Source organism: Geotrypetes seraphini, chromosome 10 (genome assembly GCF_902459505.1).
Source record: "Geotrypetes seraphini chromosome 10, aGeoSer1.1, whole genome shotgun sequence".
Lineage (NCBI taxonomy): Eukaryota > Metazoa > Chordata > Amphibia > Gymnophiona > Dermophiidae > Geotrypetes > Geotrypetes seraphini.
In genome coordinates this window covers 76101341-76121547 of record NC_047093.1, presented here as the reverse complement: position 1 = coordinate 76121547, position 20207 = coordinate 76101341, and the positions used below count along the sequence as shown (strand labels likewise).

At 38.6% G+C, this 20207-nt stretch overlaps 1 protein-coding gene across 1 annotated transcript in view; it reads right to left on the bottom strand.

Moving 5' to 3' along the window:
* Nucleotides 1–273: 273 nt before the first annotated feature.
* PSMB7 (proteasome 20S subunit beta 7) overlaps nt 274–20207 on the bottom strand; it is a 159844-nt gene continuing 139910 nt past the window's right edge. Inside the window, exons 7-8 of the mRNA XM_033961049.1 lie at nt 14211–14362; nt 274–477 (exon numbers count right to left, since the gene is read on the bottom strand). Coding sequence (XP_033816940.1) covers nt 372–477; nt 14211–14362 — 258 coding nt within the window. The 3' untranslated portion in view covers nt 274–371. The remainder of the gene's footprint in view (nt 478–14210; nt 14363–20207) is intronic.

Below are 20207 nucleotides of genomic sequence, written 5' to 3'. Positions count from 1 at the left end.
TTTAAAAAATTATGTTTTGTCTGTATTAGACTCGCACTCTACCTATAAATAATAAATGTAAACCACTTTGGTTGTACCACAGAAGAGGTGTGTCAAATCCATGACCCTTATTTTAAATGACAAACTGGCTCTTAGAAATTTCCAAAAATCTCCACATGCTAGAATTTGGGATTGCCTGATTTGCTTTAGCTTTACATTTTTTTTTATTTGCACTTAGCTGTGAAGAGTAACATTCCACAAGAAAATCAACATGTACAGTAAAGGCAGACACAATGATTTGAAGGAAACGTTTATTTTTGGACCTGGAGCTACTTAACAACAAAGCCTTCTACATATTTAAAAAAAACAAAACAACCCTATGCAAGGAAATCTTAAGAAGTATCCATTGTTTGAACTGTTTCTTCCACAACTTCAAGAGGGATAATTTTTTCTTTCAGGATACCTGTGGTTCCCCTCTTGTATTTGTAGCTACCTGACCTGTTGATGGAAAGAAAACGGTAACATTTGAAACGTTAAATATATTTGTAAACTAGGAAATAAACATTCATTAACTGATTAAACTCTAACTAAAAAAAAAAAAAAAAATGGAAAATTAGGTTCTTACCTTGGTAATCTTTTTTCTGTTATAAGAGATAGGATTCTGTACTGAAGCTCTTGTCCTCCTTTAGTCGTGAATTTTGTAGAACAATGTCACATGTATCTTTCAACTCCTCCCTCTTCACCAGTGGAGTATAGCTCCCTGTTCAGTTAGTCCCAAAGCAATCAAACTCCACTGAAACACAAGAAAAGGAGGAGGAGCATGGGGAACTTCCCTGGAGACAAACTAAATTTCTGTTCTGCTCTGTAATTCATGACAAAACAACAAGAATTCAAACAAACTTGCATCTTAGGAGTATCCAGGAACCAATCTGCTATGTGCAACTAGCACTATTGCATAAAAACCCTAAGATTCAAGGAAAAAAGTGTTATTCATACTCCTGTTGTGGGTTTTGTTTTTTTTTCATACTCATGACAGGAGAAGAACTCCCATGATGGACCCCAACAATGTCCGATGCAGTAAACAGGCGACTCATAAGTCTACACTGGGCAGGCCATACAGAATCCTATGTCTTATAACAGAAAGATTACCAAGGTAAAAACCTAATGTTCCATTCTGTTGCAAAGAGATAGGATTCTGTACTGAAGCTGATGTACCAGATATCTAGGGAGGGCCAAATGAACCTAACCGCAGCACTGAGGACCCAAATGCAGCATCCTCTATGGCCACCACATCCACTCTGTAAAACCTTGTAAAAGTTATGGCGAGTAGACCAAGTAGCTGATCTACAGATTTCATCAGGTAAAACAGTCCAGGACTCCACCCAAGAAACAGCAGCAGTATTTCTAGTTAAATGCCAAATGCAACAGCGATAGGTGGCTGTTTTCCACAGACATTATATGAAGAAATTGCCATGCGATTCCATCTGGCAATCAAAGCCTGTCATCTTGATTGGCTGGTCAGCACAAAAAGATGGCAAGAGAGATATGTGAATCATTGGTCCTTTCCAGGTAGTGAAGGTAGAACTTTTTACACATCCAGTTTCTGCAAAATCCTGTTATGTTTAGTTGAATCTATAGGGTGAAAAGCAGGCAAACAAATCTCTTGCATGACATGAAAAGCTGAGACCATCTTCAGTAGAAAGGAAGGTACCATTTACAATGAAACACCAGCTCTATAAACCCGAGAAAGGTTCTTTGCAGGAGAGCACCTATAATTCCTATATTTCCCTCACTAAGACTATGGACACCAGAAATACCGTTTTGACCGTAAGGTCCAAAAGGAACACGCCTTGCAGAGGCTCGTACAGGGACCGAGAGGAGCCTTTCAGAATGATATTAAGTCCCATGACAGGAAAGGCCGACGCAATGGAGAACACAATCTGAATGCCCTCTTTAAGAAGAATCAAGTGGATGAGGCAGCAGCAACGGATTACCTCCCCAAGCCCAAAGGCACAAGAGGCCTGCCACCTCTACTTTGAGAGATATAACCACTACATCTTTTTCTAGTCTGGCTTGCAAAAATGCCAGAATCACTAGAATTAGTGCCTGACAAGATTTCACCTGTTCTTTGGCACACCATAGCTGGAAAGCCTTCCAGGTCTTAGCATAGACCAAACACAAAGGCTTCTTTGCTCTAAGAAGAGTCGCAACGACTATCTCCGAGAAACCCTTATGAGTTAGGACTGTGCGCTAAAGAACCATGCCGTAAGACCAAAATGCTCTGGATTCTCCATTGGAACTGGACCATGACTGAGCCCCAGATGAACCAGCAGCTTAAGACACCTGCCTCTTTGCAGTTGCAGCAGATTCGCATACCAAGGCCGATGAGACCAGTCCAGAGCTACCAGTATTGCCAGACCCTGGTGGCTTGCAACTCTGTGGCTGATCTAGCCAACGGTGGGAACACAGAGTAGACTCTCTATGGGCCAGGTCTGAACCAGAATGTCCAGCACTGTGGTTTCCCAGTTTGGCTGAGGCCACAAGATCCATTTCCGATCTTTCCCAGTGCTGCATAATGGGGCTGAATGCTCTCTGGGAAAGGACCACTCCACCGGATCCAGAGTCTGGCTAATTAAAAGTTGATCCAGACATTCTCTATTCCTGCCATATGGGCTACCGAGAGTGCCTATAAGTGTTCTTCTGCCCACTTGAACAGTATCTGTGCCTCCAGGTGCAATTAGGGTGCTTCTGATGCCTCCCTGTCTATTCAAATTAGCTACCACATTGGCATTGTTGGAGAATACTCTGACCCCCTTTCTTTTCAGTAAAGTTTCCAATGTTTTCAATGCTAAACAAATGGCTTTCAGTTCTAAACGATTTATGGACCCACTTGTGTTCCAATGGGCCTCCAGCCCCTCTGGTTGGCATCAATTGTGTCACCCATGACATGATTCTGAGGGGCATGCCCTTTGATAAGGCATCCCCCCTACAGCCATCAATGTAAGCTGTTCCTTGCCTCCCATGACCAGGGGAGCTGCATCTGTAGAGAATGCCGCTGCAGGGACCACCTGGAGAGAAGGGAATCCTGGAGTGGATTCTCCACCTGCTGCTTTGCGTGTTCATCTTCCTGTCTTGAGAGGGCTCTGATTAGCACACAATCACTCAACAAATAAAACAGCTTCTATCAATTATAGTAAGTGTAAAGAGAGAAGAAAAAGGATCTCAGAAACCTGCTCAGAAATCGACTTAAGAGTAATAAAGTAATGTCAGACTTATAAGTTCTAGATTTCAATCATTGATCCTCAAAAACTTCTCTCATATGCTGTATACCTAAAAAAATGGACAACTGTGTACCTAATATTATGTTTCTCTATATTAAGAAGTTTCACAATCCCCTTACCATAACAAGCTTGTGTGAGGTGACCAAATCAAAAATTCCTGAAACCTTGTAATTTTTCTGTGCATACCTACCGCTGATTAGCCAATCATCCAGGTATAGGTGAACCTGAGCAACTGCCGTCACCTTGGTAAAGGTGTGTGGGACCATGGCCAATCTGAAAGGCAGTGCCACAAACTGGAAGAAGTGTCTCTGGAGAACATGGAATCTCATATTTTCTGTGATCCGGAAAAATGGGAATGTGAAGATATGCCTCCGTTAAATCCAGTGAGGATAGAAATTTTTCCAGAGCCACCACAACAATGACTGACTGAACCATCTTCATGCAGAAGCGTGGAACTCTGTGCTGCATTTATGGACTTCAGATCCAGTAGAGGCCTCAAGTCTTCTGTGCCTTTCTTGGTCACTATGAAGTAAGAGGAGTATCTGCTGGAGCCTGTTTATTCTTTGGGAACTGGTTCTATGGCATGCATATCCAAGAGTTGTACAGTTGCTCAGACTCTGGCCTCCTTTTCTGGCTGTCCAGTGGGGGAGTCAAGGAACAGATCTGGAGGACGACGAGAAAACTCGATCTTGTGATCCTCTCATATAATGTCCAATACCCAGCAGTCTGATAAGATCTGTTCCCATGCCCTCCAGAAAGCAGACAGTCTCCTGCCAATGTGAGGAGGTGTGGCAATCAACCTGGCAACATTGTGGTTTTTTGGTGGCTGTGCGACCCCGAAGATTGCTGGCATCTGTAGTTGCCAAATCTCTGGCTGGACCCTTAGAATGACCTCAGAAGAGGCACCAGAGGAGAAATGGTGGGATCTCCAAGAGGAACAAAAAGTGCCCCTGCTGCCCCAGTGGAATGTCAAATTCTGCTAGCTGGAAGAGATTTAGGATGGCGATCCGCCTTGCTGGCATGAGGTCATCCAAACCTTTGCCATAAAGCATCAGCCCCTTGAATTGTAATCTGCTCAGAGTACCCTTGGAGGCTAAATAGCCCACTCACTATTTAATTCAGAGCATCCGTCAGATAGAAACAGATAGGAGTAGAGGTAGGTTATAGGGATAGGATTAGAGGCAGTTACAAAATTAGTCAGGGACACTGTTCAGGCAATTAGGCCTGATGGGCCACCGCGGGTGCGGACTGCTGGGCAAGATGGACCTCTGGTCTGCCTCAGCGGAGGCAACTTCTTATGTTCTTACACAGATACCTTGCTTATGATTCTGATAATATTATAAAGAGCTTTTGCCACATAATCCACTCCTTCCATAATCAAATGGGGACAGACGTCCTTCAGCTCCATAGGACTGTACCACATCCTGGTATGATAGGCCCAAGCACTCAAGAGCCACAAAGGCATCCACTTTGATACTCAAAGCAAGCAATTCAAACTATCTTAAGGACCATGTACACTTTGCAATCCTGTGTGTCCTTCAGCATTACCCCTCCCTCAATAAAAAGGGAGGTATGCTTGGTCACTTGACCTACTATGGAATCCACCTTTGACTACGAAAACAGCTGTTGGAATTCTGGAGCCATAGGATACCAACTTTTGGGAGCCTTCTGGGGATTCCCATTGATCAGTGCCTAACAAGATGATGTCCAAATGCGCCAGAAAGAAGGTAGTCTATGCATTTGCACTGCTCATAACGAAACACTGGGATATGGAGGGCTGTTCAGGGTCAAACTTCAACTCACAGAGTGTGTCTGAAATGACATGTGAAACAGTTGCAGACTTGAAAAGACAACGCTCAAAGGCAACACAGCGCTCCCCTGGCCCATCAAATAGGCTCTCCACAAGAGACTGACAAAGTCTGAAAAACCCTGAACAAGTGGTCCTAAAGACCCAACTGGGATTGTTGGACCTCTGCTGCCTCCACGCACTTGCGTTTCGCACCCTCATTACATGCAGCTTTTGAGCAGATCTCTTCCATATTCACCAGGCTTCTTGGGATTTTCTCACCCTGGAAAACTAAGGAGACCAAAGCTCCTGCCCCTTCCTCCCATGCCACATGGAACACAGCCACTCTTCTGCCGACAACTGTGCAAAAAGGGCATGAAACAAGGACAGATTGACCTGAGGAATTCATTACAGGTAACCCTGGTCAAAATGAGAGGTTTTAAGGCAGATGGAAGCTTTTGAACAAAAGATTGATAAAAATCCAAGATGGTCGCCACTAGTAAAATTGCGCCCAAAACAGCCCATGGTAGCTTTCCTGAAACACAAAGAAAGGAGTTTTAGAGGTAGGAGAACCTAACCCTAACCCCATAAACCCTTGGACCTACCTTTCTCTGATCTCCCCCCCCCCCCCCCCGATTTTCCCCATAGGGAATAATGGAAGTATTCACTGTAGCTTCTCTGGTGCTGTCTGTCAGCTTATACCAGCCTGCTTGCAGGGAAAGGATTTCTGTCTCAGAAACTGCTGGAAACAAATTCACCACTGGAAGTCTTAAGGACTCTGTTAGGATTCTAACCCCTGAAAATTCACGTGAATCATTGGGGGGGAGGAAATAATACATAGCCGGCTCCCTGATACCTAAAGGGTTGTTACTCAGGGGCTCCACAGCCTGCGCTCAAGCTTCTGATAAATCAGCAGGCGAGCAAGCTCCTAGGGGAATGGACCCATAGCTTTTGATGGATAATAAAGCAGGCTAGATCCACAGGTTCTCCAAGAGATTAGCCTGTGAGCAGCAGTCCATCCTTACTGGTCTGCATCCTTTTCCCACCCGAGTAACCCCAAGAAGGGGATCACCAGGCACTAAAGCCCCACAGAAAAAAGAAACGACGGACAAAAATACCCAAAAATAATAAAAAGAAGCAGAGCAGATCAGAACACACCTTCTCAGTTTACTTTCAGAAGGAAAAACTGAAAAGGGAGCTATTCTCCATGGTAAAAGTGAGGAGTTAAAAGATATGAGCGACTAAAGGAGAACAATAGCTTCAGTACAGAATCCTATGTCTTGCAACAGAAAACAAGTTTAGCCAACACAAATGTAAAACATTCTCCTCATTGATCTCCACAACATTCTAGATAGTATAGATACATTCTTTTCTTAACATTGACCTCTTGCTGTTTGTTTAAATTTTACTAAACTACAGTTTTCATTACCTAAAAGTAAAAGGACAGTCTAGAAATAACAGAGCCTAGCGCTGCTCTAGACACAATTTAAAAATCAATCAAATTGAGGGGCGTGCTTGGACATGCATGAGAAAGGTCGGCCACTAAGTGAGCTCCGAAGAAAAAGACCTTGAAAGTCTGCAAAAAGTCTAAAAGAATTTAAAAAAAATAAGAAAAAAGCTTGGATTAAATAAAGAAGATAAGATAAAAGGATGGCAACAGGAAAACAAAACAAGAATGACTTTGCGTTGTCTGGTAGCAGTAAAAGAGCAAAACCGGAACAGGAGACAGGTTCAAAAATGACAGATATAGAAGTAATAAAAGAACTGAAGGAAATAAAGGAAATGCTATCAGTTTTAACAAAAAAAGTTACGAATATATCGGAGGACGTTTCAACGCTAAACAAAAAAATGGATCTCCTGGAATTAAAGTCAAATAATCTAGAAGAAAGAATGATGTTTGTAGAAGAAGAAGCAGGTTACAGTCGAACGGATAGAAAAAAAATAGAAATACTTACTAAAGAGATTGAAGATTACTCTAATCGAGAAAGAAGAAGTAATGTCCGTTTGATTGGACTACCGGAAGGAGCAGAAAAGGGAAATCCGGTAGTCTTTATTGAAAATCTGTTACCCAAACTACTTCCGATAAAAACAAAATATCCCATAGAGGTAGAAAGAGCACATAGAGTGCCTATGAAGAGAGGAGAAAATCAACATGGACCAAGACCATTTATATTCAAACTATTGCGCCACCAACAGGTCTTAGAAATACTTCAACTAGCAAAGCAAAATAAAGATCTTAAATATCAAGATGCTTATATCCACTTTGTTCCTGATTTTGCTAAAAACACAGCGATAAAAAAGGAAAAAGTTGTTGGAATTGAGGCCAAAACTAAGAGAGTTGGGTGCAAAGTTTGGTTTAATGTATCCCGCAAACATGAAGGTTACCATCGGAAATAAAACTTTTACATTTGATGATGCTGAGAAACTAGAGAAATTTATTCAAACTCAAGAAGTACCTATGTCATCCTAATTTTGAATAATATGTCTTTAACTTATTAGTTAGAACTGTTGGAAAATATATTATATTATATCATCATATATTAATTATATAGAGAAAAAATAACTTTAAAGAAGAAATTTACTATATTTCAAAATGCAACGATTTAGAATGTTTTAAATTAGCTTCAAATATATTCTTTTCAACGTCTCTCTTACAATAGAACTAGAATGTAATAGACATTCTATAATGCAAATGAAGATATTAAATGGTTTAATGCAATTATATATTTGTAAGTTTAACAGGAAATAATTATAAATATAATATACAATATGAAAAGAAAGAAAGTTAACAAAAATTTAGATGATTTTAATATAGAAAAGATAATATAACTAAAAGCCTGTTTTGAAATTTGATTACGGACAGAATAGATTGATGGGAATATCAGAGGTATTATAAAAAAAAAATTGAGGAAAGTGGTTTTTCAGATGAGGTTTTTCTTTTCCTATGGGGGGACTGCTGCGGAGTCGCACACCGGACATATATATATGCTTGTTTGAATTGTTTTTCCTCTTCTCTCTTCAAAATGTCTTAAAAAACTTACAATCCCGAAGGTCTCTGCGTGAGGAACACAGGAAATGGATTTTTTTACATACCGGAAACACAATACGAACGTATAACATAAAATATAAGAAGAAAAAAGAAGAAAAAGAAATCAGAAATTGGATTACAAGAACATTGGAAGATCGTAAAGAACTATTCAATCCATTCTCCTTAGGAAAAGAAGAAGAAAGAAGACAAGGAAAGAGAAGAAAATAAAAATGAGAAGAGAGGAAGAGAGAGACAAATAAGTGAAAAAACGATGTATTTGACTGGTGTGTGATTTTAGTGGTGATCTCTCCTGGGGGAGGAGATTCTTTACTTATGAAACTATTGTTCCTATATCATTATGTTCCCATATTAATGATATTACTATGATAAAATATAAGATGGGGGAAAAAAAAAAAAGCTTTTTAGGCTACAATTAAAGATAAATACTATATTTATTTATTTGTTTTTTTAAAATGTTCAATCTAAATTTAACAGAAAAGAGGAGATATAAATATATCAATAATAAAAAAAAAAAAAAAGATATTAATGATTTAATGGTATTGAATATAGAATTTTAAAATATCCTAAGAAATGTATATGAAACTGACTTAATTCATAGATATATAATATATGAATTATTTACATTTTAATATTATTTTAATATTTAGTGACTTAAATTGAATTTGGAAAGCTATATGGTCTTCTTGGAGTGTGTTATGGCTGATCTTGATATGCGTGAGGCCAAGTATGCACTACTTTTGCTAAATGGGGAGGGAGGGGAGAGGGGTAGGAAAAGGGGGATGAAATTAATTAAAGAAAATCATAAAAGTAAGGGTTTAATAATAAATAAAGGAATAAATATTAAACGTGTGGATGTCTGATCAAAACTTATTATAGATTTCTACTTCAAATATTACTTATTAAATTAGATGGCTCTTAAAATTTATTCTCTTAATGTCAATGGTCTTAACCATCCAATCAAACGAAAGAAAATACTAGATTTTCTTCATAAGCAAAACGCTGATATTTATTTCATACAAGAGACGCACTTGTCAGGTATTGAATTTAATAAACTAATAGGGGGTTGGGTGTCCAAATGTTTTTTTGCACCGGCTATTGGAAAAAAAGCAGGAGTAGCTATTCTCATAAATAAAAAATGTATAGCAGATTTTAAGTTAATAAAATTTGATTCACTAGGAAGATGGGTACATATTAAAATGGATCTGAGAAATACAACCCTGGATTTATTCAATTTATATGCTCCTAATTCAAATCAAATGGAGTTTTTCAAAAATATTCAGCAGATATTACTACCACTGGCTGCTTCTAATTTAGTAGTAGCTGGAGATTTCAATGCTGTAATGGATCCTATTTTGGATAAAAAACCAAGTAAAATTATGAAATCATTAGGATTAGACAATTTGATACAATCTTGTGATTTAATAGATATATGGTGTATCCTTCATTTTAATGATCAGGAATATTCTTTTTGTTCTCAGGTCCATAAATCCTTTTCAAGAATTGATTATATATTTGTTTCTAATAATATAGCACAAAAAGTGATGAAAGCAATTATTGATCCTATTATCATTTCAGATCAAGCTGGTGTGTGGATTGATCTGCAGAACAATATATCAGTTTATTCTAAACCAATTTGGAGATTTGATAATACTTTGCTTGCAGACATGAAATTTATAGAAAATATTAAAGAAAAAATGCATGAATTTTTTCAAATCAATAATTCGGATAACATAAATATTGAAATTTTATGGGACGCTTATAAAGCAACAATGAGAGGAAATATTATATCATACTCTGCATATATGAAAAAACAACTTATAGAATTGGAACAATAAATTAAATTGTTAGAACAAAAATTAATTGTAAAATGGGAACATGATACATTGCAGAAATTATTAAAAACAAAAGTTAAATATAATGAGATTTCTTCTCAATTTGTAAGGAAAGATATGTTCTGTCGGCAGGTGCAGTATTATGGAAATTCAAATAAAGCTGGGAGATTGTTAGCGAATTTTATCAAAGCAAAAAAAAGAAAATCTAAGATTATTGCAATTAAGGATAAGCGGGGCAATACACACAATAGCATTGAAAATATTATAAAACAATTTCTTGATTTTTATAAGGATTTATATACTTCTGATACTTATGAAAATAAAGAACAAGATGGTATAGAGTTTTTAAAATCATTTATTGGACCAAATATTCCGAATCATATAAAAGGAAGCTTAGAAGAACATATATCTTTAAAAGAAATAGAATCAGCATTGAAAGCTCTTAGAGTTGGATCCGCTCCAGGTGGAGATGGATATACTGTTGAATATTATAAAACATTTCAAAATACTTTATTACCTTATCTATTAAATTTATATCAATATCAAATAAACAATGGAAATATATCAGGAACTATGGCTGATTCTGTTATAATTGTCTTGCCAAAACCAAACAGGGATCCGACATTGATAACAAACTACAGGCCTATATCTTTATTAAATGTAGACGCTAAATTGATTGCTAAAGTACTAGCTATAAGATTAGCAAAAGCTCTTCCTTTTATCATCGATGTACATCAAACAGGATTTGTTGCTAAAAGACATTCTTCACATAATACTAGATTAGCATTTCATTCTTTAAATTTAGCAAAAAATTTGAATGATCCAGCTTTTCTAATATCATTAGATGCAGAAAAAGCATTTGATAGAGTGGAATGGAAGTTTATGTATCAAACTTTAGAATGGTTTGGTATAGGACCTGGTTTTATTAAAATGATTCAAACGCTGTATAGCTCCCCTAGAGCAAGATTAAATATAAACAATAACTTATCTGATAAATTTAACTTGCTAAGGGGAGTTAGACAGGGTTGTCCTTTATCTCCCTTACTTTTTGATATCATTCTGGAACCCTTATTAATTGCAATAAATCAAACTAAGGGAATAAGGGGAATACATTTTCTAATTGGGAATTTAAATTATCTGCGTATGCAGATGATATTTTACTATATTTAAGAGAACCAGAAGACACCATTCCATGTCTACTTAACTTAATAGAAAAGTTTGGAAAATTTTCTGGATATAAAATCAATTGGGAAAAATCTGAAGTTCTCCCAATTAATATTCATTGTAATAAGGGATTATTTGACTCATATTCATTTAAATGGAAAGAAGGACTAAAATATTTAGGAATTATTATAAAAAATACAATTGAGGACACAGTAAAAGAAAATGAAAAAATTTTATTAAAAAAAATAACAGAAATGTGTGAGCAATGGAATCCTTTACATCTTTCTTGGTGGGGAAGAGTCCAAACAATTAAAATGATGATTTTACCTGTGATTTGTTATCAAATGAGTATGATCCCAATATTTTTTCAGGGGTCATTTTACAAAAAGTTAAATAGTATACTTACAAAATTTGTTTGGTTTGGGAAAAGACCCAGAATCGCTTTAATATCATTACAAAAAACAATTAAAGAGGGAGGGGTAAATTTTCCAAATTTCTATAGGTACCACCAATCCTATATTTTAAGACAGGGTATGTATTGGATCCTCCCAGATCTCATGGAAAATGTACCTGACTGGTTATATTTAGAATGGCGGCTCATGTTCCCTTTACATCCAGAACATTTAATTAGTATAACAATGCCTAGGAGATATAAAGACAACAGAATTCTAATAGATACATGGAAAACACTAAGATTTATAAGCAATTTATCACCAGATCCATTGGCTAAATCTTTAAATCAATCTATTTGGGTAAACTCCAGGATCAAAATTGGTGGATTTAAAATAATATGGAAACAATGGATAATAGCAGGTATACGATCTTTAAAAGATGTAATAGTAAATGGATCACTGCTTAGTTTTTCACAATTGCAACAAAAATTTGGATTAGACAAGACACAATATTTTAAATGGATGCAATTGAAGCAGGCTATTCAGGAAGGGTTCCCTGAATGCAAGAATCTTAACACTCAGTATAGTTTGCAAATCCTATGTTTTCAAACGGATTTTCAAGGACACCAAGCCGCTAAATGGTATAAGATTATATATGGCTTTTTAAACAAAAAAAAGAGAACAGGACTTAGGGACATTTGGAGTATTGAGATAGGACAGATAATTTCTCCATCTCAATGGCAAAAATTTTGGTCCTGGAGAATACATACTACAAGGTCAGCATCTATGAGTCAAACATGGTTGTTTTTATTACATAGAGTTTTATGGACCCCTACGAGATTACAAAAAATAGATAGTAATAAATCTAATAGATGCTGGCATTGTAAGATAGAAGTGGGGACATTGGATCATTTACTTTTCTTTTGTCCCTGTATTAATTCCTTTTGGAAATTAATTTGGCCCCAAATTAATAATTTATTAGAAAATCATGTTGGACTCTCATATGATACAATATTATTTGGAACAGCAATGAGAAAACAGAGTCCGATATCAGCTAACAATAATAAACTTTTATTAATATTAACAGGGGTCGCCATTCAGCAAATTACTCAGAACTGGAAAGATTACACTAAATTAAATTACACTTTCTGGTGGAATTCAATTTGTAATATATATAAAATGGAAAAAGTATTGGCATTACAACAAGGATATATTCAAAAATTCAATAAAATATGGGGACCATTGACTAATTTTTCTACAGATCAGATATCATAACACATGTACAGAGCATATAGGGGGGTAGGGAGGGAAAACTTTTGCAATAATATTCTGTTATATAATTCTGATAAAGAAATATTTTAATTTACAATGTAAGAACATTTATTAATAATTTCAAGTGTTTATTATAATTGAATGTAATACATGTATTTCACTTGATGTAAGAATTTAAAAATAAAAATTTATTTACAAAAAAAAAATCAATCAAATTATTCTCTGTTCGATTCTAAAAGTTTACAGTTTTTCACTATTTGTAAAGGCTAGAGTTAACAAAAAATGCAGGATGGGTCACAGCTCATAAAAGTACCATAAAACTCAAAGCTAAGTCAAATTCTGATACTGGCAGAAATTGGAAGAGCAGGTGACCCAAAAATTCCTTATTTGTCAGCATCTATCCATGGTTTAATGCAGACATGGGTAAACTATGGCCCGCTGACTGTGTGGAAGGAGTACGAGCATCACTGCCAACCTCCGTCCGCTTTGTCAGGCGGAAGCTGCAGTGCTTTAGGGGAGCTGCTCCCTGCGCTCTTCTCCTGCAATCAGCCCCACAGGGGGCCGGGCGACTGTTGTGTGGAAGGAGTGCGAGTGTCACCGCCGACCACCGTTTGGCGCGGTTTAGCGGGTGGCGCAGTCGTGCGTCACAAATGGTCGAGAGGAGACCTTGCGCCTGAGCGGACGAAGCGCTTGTGGCAGGCACAAGCTGCAGTGCTTTAGAGGAGCTGCTCCCTGGTTCTTCTGCAGAGCAACTGCAAAAGACCTCTCTCAATTTACTGCTTTATCTTATCTGCAAAGGTGGGAATAGCTTCCAAGTTGTTGTCAGTATAAAATGTATTAATGTCTGTTTTACTGGCCTATTTTTTCTTTTTATGGAGAATAGTACAGTCAAACCTTAATGTGGTTTGCCAGTATTTTGCAAGACGAGCAAAACATTTTATTAAATTTTAACTCAATAAACGAGCATTGTCTTGCAGTACAAGCACATATCGTGCGTCATGTCATCAGAACCCACAGCTGAAGCGCGCACATCTTATGCCAAGCGCGGCTGAATGTAATAAAAGTATCATGCCCAATTTACCCACAGTTCAAACATGCACTACATACGTGCACCTTACGCTGAGTGCGGCTGAACGTAATAGAAGTGTCACACCCAATTTGCCCATAGCTCAAGCGCTAACAGCATACAGTGCTTTGTATTAAAGTTTTTGGGCTGTGGAACGAATCATCTGAGTTTCCATTATTTCCTAAGGGGAAATTTGCTTTGATATACAAGTGCTTTGGATTACAAGCATGCTTCCGGAACGACTTATGCTCACAAACCAAGGTTTTACTGTATTTGCATTGTTAATTCTGGTTTTACGTGGCAAAGCAATCCCTTAGAGCTTACTGACATAACATGGTCAGTTTATGGGAACAGACGGTACAGTATGTTTAAGATGGGGAAGGACGCACCTGACTCCTTTTTTGTTAGCAATATCATGTGGTCGCAGATAATCCAACTTGTTCTTGGTTATAACACACAGATCAACGTTGCTTCCAGAACCAAGGTCGTTAAATATGCCTGATGCAATTGCTTCTCTCACTAGAGCTTTGGCATCTTCTTCCTATAAAGGGAAAAAAAAACTGTGTTTCAGATCGAGCTTTATTAAGAACTTATATATATCTATATATATTATCTCTCTCTCTCTCTCTACATACTATTACTAACCTATTTGATATTGCTAGCTAATTTTTGGCCACAGAGTCAAAATTGGGGCAAGTGGAGAATCAAGTGTATATAGCACAGTGTGCCTTGCTTAGCTAGGAACCACAAATCTTTAGCCAGAATTTACTACTAACCAATTTATAAAATATACTACTTATTAAAAAAAATAAAAATAAAAATCCCTTACTCGTGTACACTATTCAACAAATACTATCACACTGGTATAAATGTTTTGACCTATATAACTAAAAGTGAAAAAACTATCTTTCTGAAATAAGTGATAAAGGATTACACCTACCATTAGGATACATTTTCTGTAGCAGAAAGTGACAGGCTGTAGTGTTTTGCGATACCATTAGCTTTTGTACTTTGAGGATAAAGATCATCCTAACTACAGCAGCTCCCTCTACAGGCCAAACACCACAATGACTGATGTTTCAAAATAACTATAATACCTTCAAAAAGACTAAATGTAAAAAAGAATACCGATTCATATCCATTTTGAAGGTAACTCCTGACTCCTTCAATGGGACAATTTCACTTGCAAAAAAACGTTAAAGGCAGCTATATTCAACTCTGAAATATTGCAACTCACATAAAACATCTTACTGCTTATATATTTGATAGTATTAATGAGACTTATCTAGAGAATTAGCAAGTCTAAGAAAGAATTAAACAAAATTTCCATTACAAAACAATTAGTTCCACCTAATGGCATTTAGAAAACAAAGAATGCATTTTTTTCATGCATCATAGTACATGTATAGCACAATAGGCATACAATCTAAAAGTTTCAGAGACATATAGAGATTACCATATTCTTTATAAAGGCTGCATATAAATTTCCAATCTATATCTAGCAGTATACTATGGTTATTGAAAATTGAACTTATTGTTTTCTAATCACTTGAGCTACTCCTCTGCAATTACCTTAATCATCATTATCTCCATTTTAATTTGACCCTAACTAAAATCAGATGATCATGGGTAGGCAACCCCTACCCTCAAAGGCTGCAACCCAGGCCCAGATGCACTAAAGCCAGCGATCGTCGCTAAACCTTTTTTAACAGCTTTAGCGACAATCGCATTTGCCGACCCAATGCAGAAAACGGCTCACCACCTGGTTTTTACACGATCGCTCATTCCCCAATCTGACCATGCAAATAAGTGAATTAATATTAAAATGCCATGTAAACTGGTATAGCAATTGATACTCGAACATGGCTTCCCAATGCACTAAAGGAAAGTAATCACTTTTAGCAATCCAACAAAGCAACTGTTCAAGACCAAAAAAGATCCATAAAAGCAACTGCTCAAGACTAACATTTTTTTTTTAAAATGGGAATAATCTGTCCCATTAGAAAAAAATAAGCACCCCCCACGCCAATGACAGCCCTTCCTCCCCAATGAATGCACTGCAAACTGCGCCCCCCCCCCCACGCCAGTGAAAACGGCATGGCAACCCCCCCACTGCAAAAGAAAATCAACAGGAGGGATGCCCACTCCCTCCTGCCAATGCGACTCCCCGCCCCATGGCAGTGGTTCGGCAGGAGGGATGCCCACTCCCTTCTGCCAAAGGCCCACCCCTGCGCCAGGCATCCCCTAAACATCCTCTACCCTTTAAATTCCCCCTCCCCCCAAAAAAAGGCAGGAGTGATGCCCACTCCTTCCTGCCTCCCCCCCCCCACCTCTGGTACCTTTTTAGAGATGATGAAAGACGGAAGCACAGTCCGTCTTGCTCGTAGGTCCGCCGCTCCAAAATGGCAGGCCTTTCCCTTCCTAGTCATCATGTGATGCATGGGGAGGAGACTCCAGTCAGGATTTTCCTAATAAATATCTATGAGATTTGTTTGCATACAATAGGGGCAGTGCATACAAACAAATCTCAAGCATACTCCTTTGGGAGATCCTGAAAACCCAACCAGGCTGGTATTAAACGACAATGTAAACTGCGACAATGGTTGCTTTTTTTAAATATATAGGAGCCTATATGTGTGTGGGGGGGGGGGGAGGGAGGTCAGTCAGCTGAATGCATTTAGAAAACTTTTACTAAACTATATTAGGCGCCAACACATGCCTAATGCAGCAAAAATGGGCTAACAGGACACACTCAAGTGTGCTGTGTTAGTTTTGCAATCTGTTAACACTAAATGCTCAAGTTTTTTGTTTTTGTTAGGAAGGGGTGTGGATATACAAATCAGCTAGCATGTACACGTTACTGAAACACATGAGCCCTTACCACCAACTACATAGCAGGTGTGCTCCCATCGTAATTTTTTTTTAATGTTAGCATTAGTGTGCAGCCTCTAGTGAAACAAATCTTAAAGAAGTCCTTTGTAACAGCTGTGCAGGAAAGGCCTGCTCTGCCCATTTAGTAACATAGTAGATGACGGCAGATAAAGACCCTAATGGTCCATCCAATCTGGCCATCCTGATTCAATTTAAATTTTATTTCTTCTTCTTAGCTATTTCTGGGCAAGAATCCAAAGATCTGCCCAGTACTGTGCTTAGGTTTCAACTATTGAAATCTCCGTCAAAGCTTACTCCAGCCCATCTACACCCTCCCAGTCATTGAGGCCCTCCCCAGCCCATCCTCCCCCAAAAGGCCATATACAGACACAGACCGTGCAAGTCTGCCCAGTATAGGCCTTAGTTCTTCAATATTTACTATTATTTTCTGATTCTAGATCCCCTGTGTTCATCCCACGTTGTTTTGAACTCTTGTCACCGTTTTCCTCTCCACCACCTCTCTCGGGAGCGCATTCCAAGCATTCACCACCCTCTCCGTAAAGTAGAATTTCCTTACATTGCTCTTTGAGTCTACCACCCCTCAACCTCAAATTATGTCCTCTGGTCCTCTTAGTAGAGTTTAGTGAAAAGGACCCCTTAATAAAGTATTACAAATAAAAGGGTCTATTTTCAAAGCTATTGAATGCAGGAATTACTGCATACTAACAAGTTAACAAAATGTAAATGCAGAAGGGGGTATGAACGAGGAGAAACTGCACATTAACTGTTTACGTGACATAATACAGAGCGGTTAATGTCTCAATAGATATAGCTAAACTGGATGGGATAAGGTGTGATGCCGATATGCAGAGCAACAACTTTCTTTTGCTTGGCAAAATGCTAGGAATGCCTAACAGAAGTTTTACAATTACTGTACATTAATTTTGGCCATTATCTCGTAATAGAGCCCCAATGGAGAAAGCCACCACTGGTTGAATGTGAGATGTATGCATTTAGCAATGCAGGAAGGGACTGAAGCACAGGAGGTTAAACTGCTGTGAATACATGACAACACATTGCATTAAAATGAATGCATATATTCTGTAGTACTGCAGAAAAGGAATCAGGGACTTTTCATGTGCAATTACTTTAATAATTTTTTCACCACATCCATGGCAGTGTAGCCTGATCTGAGACCCCTGCCCCAACAGCTTTGTACACCAGCACCCTGAACGCTTCCAACCCAACTTCAACAAAAACTTTCCCTTCCTTAGTCTGTACTGATGCCCAATCTTTCCTGCCTCTGGTACTGCCATCTTGAAAAATGGTAGTATCTGACCCTATCCAGTGCACTGGGATGCACTGGGAGGAATTAGTTTGCCATATAAAGAAATTTATCTAGCAGACTGACCCAACCCAGAGTATCCCAGGATACACAATGGTGGGGCTAGGTGCACAGACTGTACATACATACTAGGGCTGCATATTTAATGCATTAATAACAATTAACACACAAACATTTAATACATGTTAACACTCCTTTGTCTCCTCAGCTCTGCCCCACCACCTGCTGCCACCACAATCCACAATAATCCCCCCTCCCTCCCTCTAACTTACCTTTTATAGGGCTAGATTCACTAACCTGGAGATCCGTGTCTGATCCGTGGGCGATTGGAGGCAGGCCGACCGATTCATCATCTATCTTCATGCAAATGGGGGTGATCGGAGGCACGCCTCCATCCAACGACATGGATCGCTAGGTAATACAGGGATAGACCATCTACTTTCCTGTAGATGGTCTGTGCATGCTTACCAGAGCTGCCTGAGCGTGCGATGGGGTGAGGGTGGGGTGCCCGTGAGCAGAGCAGGAAGGATTTTTGAAATAGAAGTCCATGCCGCCCGACTCTCCTGCTCTCTGCTGCCTTCCCTGCATTGTGAGCGCGTGGGTTTAAAGTGGGGCACGCCGTAGTGTAGCCCTGCTTTAAACCCACAGGCTCGCACTGCAGGGAAGGCGGCAGAGATCCAGAGTCGAGCAGTAGAGATCAGTCTGGGTGGCAGAGAGCAGGGAGAAGTTTGGATTTCAGGGCTGCGGGGTGAGAGTAGGGTGGAGATTCAGGGCAGAGAGCAGGGCGGCAAGGCAGGAGCAGTCAGCAGAGCAGGAAAGGTCGTGAGCAACTGGTCCCCACCAGTCGCTTCTTTTTGGATTGGCCAGTCCAGTCGGTGTTGCTGAAAAAATTTAGTGAATCGCATCCTTCCTGCTTTCCTCATTTGCATGCGTAGATTGGAATCTGATTGGCCACGAGGTTAGTGAATTTGTTCGGGATTTGCAAAACGATTGGTACACGATCGGTTTGCTTAGTGAATCTAGCCCAAAGTTTGCTGGCAGTGCTAGCGATTAAAGCAGACTTTCACCAAGATATATACCAAGCTCAGTATATATCTCAAATTCCTCACCTCCAATATATAATCCCCAGCTCCAAAGAAGTACCAACTGGGCTCAAAAGTTTTCACTGCCCTACTAGGCTTTATGTACTACCTCCTCACTGGAGCCCGCTATCAATTTTTACTAACAAACTTTCCTTTAAAATTTTTATTTAACAACCCTTTTAGCATATTTCAAGGGTACTTAACTTTTAATTGTGGTCTTCTTATCAGGGAAATAGGAGCCAACATGTTTTTTCAAGGCTTATCATCTCTATTTAAAAACAGAACTGTTTAGTTTATTTCTAAAACATTTAATATACAGTCAAACCTTGGTTTACGAGTAACGCGGTTTGCGAGTGTTTTGCAAGACGAGCAGCAGAGGAGGAGAACTGGAGGAGCCGCATGGATAGGTCTGTGGCAGAGGTAGCGGTGGAGGCGTTGCTAATGGTAATTAAGTTTTTGGGCATGTGGAACGAATTGTTCTAGTTTACACTAACTCTTATGGGAAAAGTTGCTTTGATATACAAGTGTTTTGGTTTACGAGCATGCTTCTGGAACAAATTATGCTCGTAAACCAAGGTACCACTGTACTAATATCCATCTATTAACTCACTCCTCATGCTAGTTGTGTTAAGAAATATATAGGTTTTACTAAAAACATCTCTTTCTTACCTTCGAAAGCTTTACACCGACATATCGTATCACTGAATGTTGATTCAAAATAACCGCGGCTTCTTCCTCTCCATTATACACACCCACCGGGAACGATCAACTGACGCTTACATCAGCACTATCTACTTCAGCAATACGGGTCCGGGAGGCTGCAAAGGGGCTAGGTTAAAACTACCATTGCTTTGAAAAGAGTTCTAGTGAACTAGTTTTTTAAGCACTCTCCATTTATAACGAATCAAAGGACAACCTCCCAACTTCAACCCCTCAAATCAAAGTGTCTCATTCAGATTCCATCTGTTTGGTAAAACTGTATTTAAATAATAAATCCATTTCTGCTCAGCAAAATTCTGTTTTTCTTCCCAATTACCTCCCTCCCTCCCTACATTTAAAATTTAAAAAGTAAAGTTTGTTAGTAAAAA